The following is a 12,159-nucleotide window of genomic DNA, read 5'->3' as shown; positions in this document are numbered from 1 at the left end:
GGGGGGAGGTCTTTGCAGGTATCATTAAATTAAGGCTCTCGAGAAGAGGCGGCCATCCTGGGATTAGTCCCGTGGGCCCCAAATCCAATGGCAATGTCCTTGTCAGAGTAACATGGAGAAGACAAGCAGAGAGAGAAGAGGAGGAGGCCATGTGGGGATGGAGGCAGAGACGGGAGCGTTGCACCACAGGCCAAGGAACGCTGGAGCCACCAGAAGACGCAGGGGAGGAGGACATGAAAGGACAGAGGCAGAGATTGGAGGGATGAGGCCATACGCCAAGGAACACCTGTAGCCATCAGAAGATGAAGAGGAGGCCTGTGATGGAGGCAGAGGTTGGAGGGATGAGGCCTCGGGCCAGGGAACGCCTGGAGCCCCCAGCAAATGAAGAGGAGGCCCGTGATGGAGGCAGAGGCTGGAGAGACGTGTCACAGGGCAGGGAACGCCTGCAGCCCCCAGAAGGTGAAGGAAGTATGGAGGGACTCTCCTCTGAGTCTGGAGGAGGCACGGCCCTGCTGACACCTTGATTTCAGGCGTTTAGCCTCCAGACCTGTGCGAGAATAAACTTCTGTCGCTTTCAGGCACCAGCTTGTGGTAATACGTGACAGCAGCCCTAGGAAACCAGTGTGAGGGCTAAGTGACCAGGAGACAGTAATTGTCCAATAGAGTTAATCCGTAACAGTGACCAGAGACACCGTCAACCTCATCCCAGTTTCAGAACAAAGGTGGGAAGTGACACAGCCGGTCCACTCTTTGGAGGGGACACTTGGTACCGTAGGACAGAGTAGTGACAGAGTGCTACTGTAATAGTCAAGACTGGAGCAGTCTTTGCATGTGTGTGTGTGTGTGTGTGTGAAAATATGCACAACAAAACACAGACCACAACAATTTCTACATGTTACGATGCAAGGACATTGGTTACACTCTTCATGTCATGCCACCTGTCTCAACAACTTTTCCAAACTATCTCACCACTGTTAACACAAACTCACCATTGTCCCTCCAAATTTCTCACCTATCCTTTCAAGTTGTTGTTGTCAGTTCGATCACATAGAGAGAACTCTTTAAAAAAGTACAATGCTTAATGTGGACATTCTTTTCTAATTAGGCCAAACTACTATTTGATTTAAAGATGACTTCAGGAGACAGCTTTAGTTCAGGGTTTACAGATTTCCCCTTTAATAGGGTAATAGTTGTTTTGTTGGTTTTTTTTTTAATTTTTATTGGGAATTGGGTGAATGTTTCAGAACAAATTCATTTTCCACACAGCAGTTCACACATTTTGTTTCATGACATTGACTGCAATTCCCCACAATGTAACAGCTCTCTTTCCACTTCCTCCCTGTGGTTACCTCTTCCCTGTGTCCTTCCTTCCTATGCATTCCTGTCCCCGGAGCCATCTCCTGTGCAAACACTGCCCTTCTGTTCTCCTGTGATTGATCGCTTTAAGGAGTGTACCTGGTGGAAATGTTTACCCTATATGTCTGTCTGTTGTTTGGCTGGATGCCATGGGAGTGAGTTCAATTATTGGCCTGAAGGCTAAGTTGGGGCCATGGTCTCAGGCTCTATCAGATCAATAAACTTGGTCTTTTTTTATAATTTTGAGTTTTGTTCCACATTGTTCTCCCACTCTATCCAGCATGTCCTGGACTGATCCCTTTCTGAGTGGTTGACAGTGGTAGCTGGGCACCATCTAGTTCCTCTGGTCTCATGGTCATGTAGGCTGAGGTTCACATGGTCCACTAGTTTCAAGGTAATAGTTTTATGAGGGGGTGTCATCCAGTCTCAATGGCTCTAGGAAGTCTGGATTCCATGAGAATGTGCAACTCTGTTCTGCATTTCCTCCCCCTTTTGATCAGAATTCTCTTATAGAATCCTTGCTCTACATGTCCAGTAATGGTAGCCAGGCACCATTCAGTTCTTCTGGTCTCATGGCAAGGTAGGCATTTGTCCATGGAGGTGATCGGACACATATTCCATTTAGGGAGGATGAGTCTTGAACCCCACCAGGGGAAGGGAATTTTGGGGGTAGAATCCTGAGACCTGGTGCTCAGATTAAGATGTCCATCTGCCACCTAATGTGAGTTGCTAGGCATTGCCTAACTGAGCTCACAAAGTCTGGAAGGCTTACGGGGGGCAAGGCATGTTAACTGTGGACATAGTGAGTTAGGGGTCCTTCTGTGATATCCACATGGAATGCTCCGGTAGATGGCTGAGGGTCTTGATGAGAAAAGCAGGATACAAGTCAGAGTTAATGATAAAGATCAGAGTTATCAGCACCTTTGGGTGGCCTTTGAAGCCCTGCAATTTGATGTGGTCACTCACATAAAGGATGTAAGCCAAGAAGGATAAATCTTGAAGGACTCCAACATTTCTGGGAAAAGTGGGTGGGTGGGTGGTGGGAACAGTGAAGGACATCAAGAAAGGGTGGCTAGAAAGGGAGAATGAGACCCAACAGGTAGGTGGGGATATTGCAAGGGATTGCATCCTCTCTTTGGTCTCCCCTGGGAGGCACCTGTGAGGTGTTAACAGTCTGAGCTTGATGACTAACCCAAAGATTGTTGTTGGGTTGTTGTTATGTGCCGTCGAGTCGGACCCGACTCATAGCAACCCCTCCTTGGGTTTCTGAGGCAGTATCACTACAGAAGTAGATTGTTCAATCTTCCCTCTGAGGAGTGTCTGGTGGGTTTGAACCGCCAGCCTTCTGGTTAGCAGTCAAGTGCCTTAGGCACTACTCTACCAGAGCTCAAAGGCGGGCAGTTCAAATCCAACCAGTGGTGCCACAGAAGAAACACCAAGTCATCCATCTCCATCTGTAAAGATTCCAGCCAAGGAAACCCTGTGGGGCAGGTGTACTCCTTTGGCCTAATTGTTCCCTTGAGTCTTTGATTTTCTTCACTCTTCTTTGCTCCAGAAGGGAAGAGACCAATAGTTGCGCCTTAGATGGCTCCTTGCAGACTTTGAAGACCCCAGTCACTACTCACTGAAGTAGGATGTAGAACATTGTCTTTATGGACTATGTTGTGTCAATTGACCTTGATGTCCTCCAAGACTATGGTCCAGGGTCCCCAGGCCGAGTGACTCACTCCCTCAAAAGTTTGATTAAGACTACAAAGTTCTCATAATTTTGCCTACTCTATGCTCTACTATTCATGGATACATTTGCAGTATATGTACATAGGAGCTCTGGTGGGGTAGTGGTTAAAGCATTGGGCTGTTAACCAAAAGGTCGGTGGTTCAAACCTGCCAGCTGCTCTGTGGGAGAAAGATAAGATAGGCTGCTTCTGTAAAGATTTATGGCCTTGGAAACCCTAGAGGACAGTTTTACTTTGTCCTATAGGGGTGCTATGTCCTGTGTCAAATCCTATATTATTCTTGGGTGTGGTCCCACCTCTGTTCAGCTTGCCTGCCTATCTATGAATGGTTTGGTTCTCCTGTTTACTCTGTTACGATATAAAACTCAAAAAAATAACCCAAGCTCACTGCCATCAAGTCAATTCCAACTCATAGCAACTCCCTTCGGGTTTGGGAGGTGGGAAATCTTTACAGAAGTAGGTTGCCCAGTCTTCCTTCCAAGGAGTGGCTGGTGGGTCTGAACCGCCAACCATGTGCTTAGCAGTCAAATGCCTTAGGCACTGCGCCACCAGAGCTCTTTATAATATAGAAGCTGAGCTTTTATTATTATTATTATTATTATTGTAGAAAGAATTATATATATATAGACACACACACATACACAAAACATTTGCAATTGAGTAGTTTTAGCAGGAGTGATTCCTTGACAGTTTCCGTTTATCATGTTGTACAACCAGCATTGTCCTTTTCCAAACCGTGCCATCACATTAACCAAACGTGACCAGAATGTGACAGCTCAGAAGCTGTGTATTTTAAGTGCCTTTGTCCTAATTATTTTCATTTTCTCCAAAGATAACCAATGGGATGAATGTATGCATTCCGTTCATCTCCTGGGACCACAACACTAGGGAATTTTCGATGGAACGATTCCTGGCTACTCGTAGCAGTGCGGTGGGACCACAGTTACCCAGCTAGACAGCTGCAACGGGGCATTACCGTCACTGGAGAGGCAGGGACGTGGCTGACTACACAGTAACCACGCAGCCAGCATCGCCTAGGATTGCAGGGGGACCAGGACTCCTGCTGGCCTGTCCCCATCTTAGCTTCCCCATCTCTGGTTCCTTCTCTGTCTTGGGCCCTGTTCTCCCAGAAGGGTCCAGCTGGAGTCCTAGCGACCCCACGTGACAGCAGAACCGCCCCCTAGAGGTTTCCAGGCTGTGATGTCTATGGAATGAGATCACCAAGTCTTTCTGCCTGGGAGCCTTGGGTTTGTTCAAACTGCCAACCTTTCAGTTAGCAGCTGAATAGTTAACCTTTATGCCACCAGGGTGCCTTTCTCCTGCTCCCTCCTAACCAGGCATTTCCGGACGGTGTTTAAAACAAAAGGACATCTGGGGGGCGGGGCTTAGCAGCAAAGAGGGCAAAGAGAGGTCGAGGGTCAAGGTCAGAAACACCCACCCTCTGTTCTCCCTGACTCAAAGGCGGCCCCTTTGCCAGCACACACTCCCTCCCCGAGGACTGGATGGTCTTACATGGCTGAATCCTGCGGTCAAACTGAGAAGAGCACAGAGCCTCTGGCCCAGGCTGTGCCATTCTTCCCCAAAGCAGCCGCCGCGGGGAGGCCCCTGGCTCCAGCTCCACTCGGCGCTGCAGGCGGCGCGCGTGCGCGCACCTCTCCACTTTGTGACGCGTCTCCATGGAGACGCTGGGGCACTGCGCACTGAGGCCTGTGGCGAGTGCGTGCGTGCGTGCGCGCGTGCGTGCGTGCGTGCGCAGAGGGCCTACCCAGGCGGGCTGGCGCGTGGGGATGTGGAAGGCGAAGAATTTGAATCGCAAGCAGTACTTGCAGATGTTCACCTTGAAATTTTCATCCGTTCAGCTTAGGCAAATGTGGGACAAGGTGTCCTGTGTCTTTGCAAGAGAGCAGGATGGCAAGTAATTTGTAAGTAAAACCGTCAGGAGAGTTTCTGTGTTGGTTTCATCCCATCAGAGGTGTGATCCTGGTGGATGGATTAGGAAAAGGTGGGGCTGGGATGCGGGGAGAGTGGGCTTGGGGTTAAGGGTGGCCAGGAGGTTGGCCACACCTTTCTCTTCCCCACATTGCATTCATCACCCACCATATTGTATTGTGAATGTGGATTTCGTTGTTTTTTCACTTCCAAAGACTGAGGTGTCTCTCCATCCCTGTGAATGTTAGAAAGTGTTTGAACAGGACGTGAAGGGTCTTTTGTCCTCACAGGCTTGGCAGTTACTGTAATTTGACCCATACCAGTAGCCATGGTCGACTCTGACTCATGGGCCCCCATGTGTCTCAGGGTCGGACTGTGCTCCGTAGGGCTGGCAATGGCTGATCGCCAGCCCTTCTGAGCTTCCTCTGTGTGAACATGGGCTGCCAACGTTTCAGTTAACATCTCAGCACACTGACCGTTTCTCCGCCCAGAACTCTCCGTGTGACACATTATTTCTGCTGCTGTGCGCTGTTGAGCCCATTCCAATTCACAGTGACGCTATCGGGCACAGTGGAACTGCCCCATAGGGTTTCCCAGGCTATAATCTTTCCCATGAAGCCGCTGGATGGAACTGAACCGCTGACTTTTTGGAAGGAAGGTCGGGCAATGTACTTCCGTAGTGATTCTGCTGTGGAAACCCAAGGAGGGGTCTCTATGAGTAGGGTCCGACTCTACGGCACATAACAACAACAGCAATAACAACCAAACACTTAACCCCTGGACCATCAGGGTTTCTTATTTGACACATACAATATGCCTCACTGAGTCAGGAATTGATCAACAATCATCTAGTTGAGAATAGCTGTACTGAATGGTTTAAATGTTAACTGTTTCCTATTAAAATTATTACAATAACTTTCTCTTTTTTTTTTCATTGTGATTTGGGTGAAAATTTACAGAGCAAATTCACTTTCCATACAGCAGTTCACATACACTTTTTGTCTCATGACATTGACTACAATTTCCCACAATGCAACAGCTCCCCTCCCACGTCCTCCCAATAATTACCTTTTCCCTGTGTCCATCCCTCCATGCACTCCTGCCCACTGAACTTTCTCCCCGTGCATAAGCAGCCCTTCTTTGTCCCATGATTGTTCTCTCCAAGGAGTGTATCTCCCTCAGGTAAATGTTCAACTCCTATGCCTGTCTTTTGTTTGGCTGGAAGCCACAGGTGTGGGTTCAATTCCAGACCTGAAGGGCAGCTAGGGGCCATAGTCTCAGTGGTTCCACTAGGCTCTATCAGACCAGCAAACTTGGTCCCCTCTTTTTTGTTTTCTCCAAATGATTTTGAGTTTTGTTCCACATTGTTCCCCCTCTCTATCTAGGATCTCCTACATAGATCCGACTCTGAGTGGTTGACAGTGGTAGCTGGGCACCATCTAGTTCGTCTGGTCTCATACTCATATAGGCTGAGGACTGTATGGTGTACCAGTTGCTAGGACTAATTGTTTCCATGAATTTTTGGTTTTCTTAATCCTTTGCTCTGGACGAGGAGAGACCCATCGTTGCATCCAGATGGCTGCTTGCAAGCTTTTAAGATTCTAGTCGCTACTTGCCAAAGTAGGAGGTGGAACAATGTTTTGTGTAGTATTAAAATTATTACAATAACTTTCAATCTACACACACACACACACACACACACCTATGTAGGGAATGTGACATGAAGTAGTAGAGGCAGGGTGGGTAGTGAGGGGGAGAAGACAGTGTGGAACACTTAAAATTTGTCTGTCAAGGAGCAAGGGTGTACCTGGGGGAGAGGAGACAGTCAGGTGAACAAACAGATAGAACAACAATTGTCAAGTTGGTTTCTATTAATGGAGACCCCCTTTTGGAAGCAGGTGGACAGGAATCTCTGGGTGGGTTTGAACTGCCAACCTTTAGGTTACTAGTCCGTAAGCATCTAACTTGTTGCACCTCTCTGGGACTCCATTATTTAAACCAAGAGAGACTTGGCAAGTTCACAGGCCAAGAGGAAGGAGCGGGTGGAGAGAGAGCTTGAAGCTACAGGAGGGAGCAGGTGCTTGGAGAAGGTGGATGGACTGAAGGACTGCGCCCCACGCCCAGTGAGCACACCGCCAAGTTCAGGGTGCACAGACCCAGAGCCTCGCTCGCGGTCCAGCCCCCGCAGCACCAGCACCACCTGGAGGCCGGGTGGAGGTGCGGAATCTCAGGGCTCATCCCAGATGCGTGCACGGAACCGGAACCTGCCTTTCCACAAATCTCCGGATGATTCCCGAGCTCACACAAGTTGGAGACCACCGCTCCCGATAACGTGAGTGGCAAGCTCATCTGCCGAGCGAGGGGGAGAATGGGAAATAGTTGTTGGCAGAATTGAAAAAGGGAGCCAACCAAGGGTGCGTGGAAGAACTGACATACGGGTGCCTCCAAAGCCTGGCAGAGGTTGAAGATGAACCACAGTGATGTTCCTTCGGTGGCACGACTTTAATTACTTTGGACTTGTCATCTGGGAAGACCAATTGCTAGGAAAGGACATTACGTTTGTCCGCAGAAATGAGGAAAACTCTTCATGAGATGGGTTGACACAGCAGCTGCAGCAGTGGGCTGGTGCTCACCAACGATCAAGAAATGGGGCAGGACCAGGCAACAGTTGTGCTGTTGCACAGAGGTCACCGTGCATTGGAGCTGATTTCATGGTAACCGTTTTGGAATTTATACCATATATGGGATGGCTCTAACAAACTGGAGTTTATTCTCTTATAGTTTTGGAGGCTAGAAGTCTGAGTTCAAAGTGCCAGGCTCTAGGGCCTGGGTGAAAGCCCCCCGACCTTGAGCTTCAGCTCTGCCTCCTTCTGGCCCATTGGAGCTGGAGGCTTCCTTCACTTAGGCAGCTGCTGGCTGCTGAGGCTGACAAGCCCAACATCCACAAGTAAAAAGGCACAGTCCTGACGTTAACCAAAGCACACAGCAGGTCATTGATTCAAGTCCATTAAGAGTCCCAAGATCAGCAGAACACGGCAGGCTGCTGAACAACGACTCGGCGACATGCAGGATTCAAGCGTGCCCAAAGCTACTGACCTTCCTCAAAGCTTCTCCTTATGTACGGGAAGCAGACCACATCCCTAAGGCAGCTACTCAGCTGCTCACAGTAGATTCCACCATGGAGTTGATTGCCAGTCTCCTCATGGGGAATAACTACATCCAGCTGCCCAGCCACTCAACCAGGACCAGCCAAGTTGACACACAACCTTAACCACCGCAGCAACAACACAACACAACAATAGCGATGTCATCTATTTTGGATATGAATAGACATAATGGTCTTTTATTTAAAACTTTAGAACAGCAAGTTCTCTGACAGTCTCTATTTCCTTGTGTTGTTGTTGTTACATGCCGTGGAGTTGGACTTGACTCACAGCGAGCCCTCCTTGGATTTTCAAGGCAGTATCTCTATGGAAGTAGATTGCCCAACTTTCCTTCCTTGTTGTTGTTATGTGCCGTCGAGTCGGCCCCGACTCATAGCGACCCCTCCTTGGGTTTCCGAGGCGGTAATACTACGGAAGTAGATTGCCCCATCTTCCTTCCGAGGAGTGGCTGGTGGGTTTGAACCGCCAGCCTTCTAATTAGCAGTCAAGTGCCTTAGGCACTATGCTACCAGAGCTCCCCTTCCTTCCTTAAGATCATGCAGTTGAATGGGATAAATTCTAAACTCTACTTCTAACTGGCCACTCACCAAATTGACTTCCATTTCCTTCCAAATAAACACACAGCTGCAGGTTCACTTGGGTGGCCCTATCAAAGCCTTGTCGATGGGTCTAAATGTCACCTACCTCTTGGGCCACGCTTGTTCAATCTGCTTCCTGTATTCTTCTCTCTGAACTCTTAAGGACTAAGCTGATTGGACCAGCCAGCGAGTAATGCCCAATGCCTTGCTTTGTTACTTATGTTTCGTGTTGTGAATATGAAGCATGAAAACGCATTTGAAATCTATTAAAAGCACTTCTTGGAAGAAGTACAGCCAGAACATTCCTTAGGAGTGTCTCTCTTGCTTTGAACACATTATCAGGAGGAACCAGTCCCTGGAGGACACCGTTCGTGGTGAAGTGGAGGGCAGCGGAAGAGGGGAAGACCCCAATGAGATGGACTGACAGACACAGTGGCCGCAACGCTGGGCTCCGGCACAGGCAGGATTGGGAGGAGGCGCAGGGCCGGGCGGTTTGCCTTCTGTCGTACACACGGTCGCTGTGAGTTGGGACACACTCGACAGCGCTTGCCGACAGCAATGTACCATCACTCACACATCCAAAGGAACCTTCTCTTCTTCAAAGTGACCCTTTATGCTAATGATGCTGCCAATGCTTAAAGCATTTTTGAAATTCTTTGGAAACTCCCACCAGAAATCTGTCCACAATTCCTTTGAATCTTTCTTGTGTAGCTTTTTATTGGCATTTGGGTGAAAATGTGTAGAAAAAGTTCATTTTCCATTCAACAGTTCTTATGCATTTTGTTTCATGACATTCACTGCAGTCCCTACAATGTAACAGGTCCTTCCCACTTCCTCCCTGTGGTTACCTTTTCCGTGTCTTTCTGTCCTCTGCGTTCCTGCCCCCTGAGCTGTCTCCCTGTGCAAATGTTGCCCTTCTGATCCCCCGGGGCTGATTGTTCTAAGGAGTGTATCTACCTGGTGCAGATGTTCACCTTGTAGACCTATTCTTTGGCTGAAGGTTAAACCACCTGAGTGAGTTCAATTCCAGGCTGAAGGGTGACTAGAGCCCACAGTCTTGGAGGTGTCACCAAGCTTTATCAGACCAGTAAACCTGGTCTTTTTTTTATGCTAATTGTTTCCATGTGTCTTTGATTTTCTTCACTTTTCTTTGCTCTGGACAAGGAGAGACCAATAGGTGCATCTTAGATGACCCCTCACAAGCTTATGATACTCCAGCCACCACTGTTCGGAATTTCTTAAATAGGGATGACCTTTGCTTTTTGAGACTAGATTGGGCACTTGAAACACTAGAAAGAAATCAAGCTGATAATTAAAGCAGGCAGTCAAGTTGGGCAAAATAAAACTGTCACCATGAGGTAATGAGAAAAAAAAATCTCTTTTTGTAGATAATTTCAAGAAGCGCATTCTTGTTGGAACAAATTAATAACCTCCAAGGCGACCATTTTACTGAAAGCAGAGACTCCCTTGGCAAAATCAGTTCTTCCATCTTTGTCTTAGGAGCTCTGGTAGTGTAGTGCCTAAGGCATTTGACTGCTAACCAGAAGGTTGCTGGTTCAAACCCACCAGCCACTTCACGGAAGGAAGACTGGGCAATCTACTTCCATAAAGATTTACCTCCTCGGAAACCCAAAGGGGGTTGCTATGAGTCAGAATTGACTTGATGGCAGTGAGTTTGGTTTTCGTTTTTATATTTGTCTTAAAACTAAACGTTACAAATGTTAAGTGCATTTTATTAATCTTATCCCCAAAACAAGTGTTAAGCATCTTAAATGACTTCCTTTTTGAGCTTTATTCATAGCACTAATTTTATTCTTATTTTCTTGTATGGCTTTCTCCTTTTATAAGACCAAAAGCTCCTTGAAAGCAAGGAGATGTTCTAGTCATTTTTCTATGTTGTTGTTGTTGTTATGTGCCGTCGAGTTGGCCCCGACTCATAGCGACCCCTCCTTGGGTTTCCAAGGCAGTATCACTACAGGAGTATATTGCCCAGTCTTCCTTCTGAGGAGTGGCTGGTGGGTTTGAACCGCCAGCCTTCTGGTTAGCAGTCAAGTGCCTTAGGCACTTTGCCACCAGAGCTTCCTTAGTCCACTTACACCAAGATTTATACCCAGATCAGGGTCTTCTTTACCCAGGAGAAGACCTGCATCCATTTTAAAGATTGCCCAATATCACTATTTTGTGATGTTTGCTAATAAAACTGTTTTCAGCACTAAACCCACTGCCATTGAGTTGATTTCAATTCATAGTGATGCCATTGGGTTTCCGAGGCAGTAAATCTTTATGGAAGTAGATTGCCCAGTCCTCCTCCTGCAGAGCGGCTGGTGGGTTTGAACCGCCAACCTTCTGGTTAGCAGTGAAATGCCTTAGGCACTGCACCACCAGAGCTCCTTGTTTTCAGCACTAGTACAGTGTATCTCCTTACAGGTGATCAATAAGCTTTTGTGAATGAATATTGAATAAGTGGATGGATGCCTTGGTACAGAGAGTTGACCTGGGGGTAGGGGGACATTTCTAAAGATAAAAGAAACCCTCTGTGTTTCTAATCTATTCCTGGGGTAATTACTGATGGCTTTTCTCAATCCATCTATTTTCAAAAATCTCTTTTTGGTCATTTGTTGTGAATAGCATTTCTCCTGTCTCCTTTGGGAAGCATTTATTTGACACCCACCCAAGGTTTGTTTGCAATGGTTCAGAACTTATTTTACTGGGAACACTCTTCATTTTTCACTGAATTAATCACCAATGTTTATCTTCTGCTATTCAGTAGCATTCTCCTTTTTTTTTTTTTTCCGAAGGATCAATATCAAATTGGGTTTCTTTTCTCCAAAGACTTGCTTTTCAAAAGGATCTTTCTTCTCAGGCTGTGAAGCGAACCCCAATTCTTAGGGCCATTTAGGCAGGTTACAAAGCAAACATACTGCCTACGAACCACAGCGGAAGGAAGACACGCACCCTCGGTGGCAAATTCAATCAGTTCTATATTGAACGCTAAGAAAATTCTAATTCCACAAAATAGTACATAACGTCTCAAAGATAAATGAAGGGATAATCAGTTGTGATCTCAAAAGTCTATAATACAGGGAGACTTTTTAACAGGGGAAGGAGAATGATGCCCAGGGCCACGCATTTTCCTCATTGTAAGCACGTGTGGTGATCCGTGCACGCAGGTTTGTATATGCGGACAGGAGGGTTGCTTTTGTCTCCCATTGCAGCATCCGTTATAGCTGCATTGTATGGATGTAATGGTGTATTACGGTGATAGGAAAGCTGCTTTAATTTTGTGTTTAGGGTTTGGGTTCCTAGGAGCTCACCTGAAATACCCAACTGGCATAATGTGCTTTCAGGAAGGAGGACCCTGGAGTGTACAGCGTCCTTCCTGTTGTGGTTTGGTCC

The 12,159-nt window shown here is 47.3% G+C and overlaps 1 protein-coding gene across 1 annotated transcript in view; it reads right to left on the bottom strand.

Moving 5' to 3' along the window:
- The window catches only part of TEX26 (testis expressed 26), a 37,534-nt gene extending 32,869 nt beyond the window's left edge, over positions 1-4,665 (bottom strand). Inside the window, exon 1 of the mRNA XM_007958276.1 lies at positions 4,605-4,665. Within this exon, the coding sequence (XP_007956467.1) occupies positions 4,605-4,665 (61 nt within the window). The remainder of the gene's footprint in view (positions 1-4,604) is intronic.
- Positions 4,666-12,159: the final 7,494 nt, after the last annotated feature.

Source organism: Orycteropus afer, unplaced genomic scaffold (genome assembly GCF_000298275.1).
Source record: "Orycteropus afer afer isolate SDZICR_OR568_19922 unplaced genomic scaffold, OryAfe1.0 scaffold00902, whole genome shotgun sequence".
In the NCBI taxonomy this organism is placed as follows: domain Eukaryota; kingdom Metazoa; phylum Chordata; class Mammalia; order Tubulidentata; family Orycteropodidae; genus Orycteropus; species Orycteropus afer.
The sequence above is the reverse complement of the archived record's forward strand: the minus strand, read 5'-3'. Positions and strand labels throughout refer to the sequence as shown.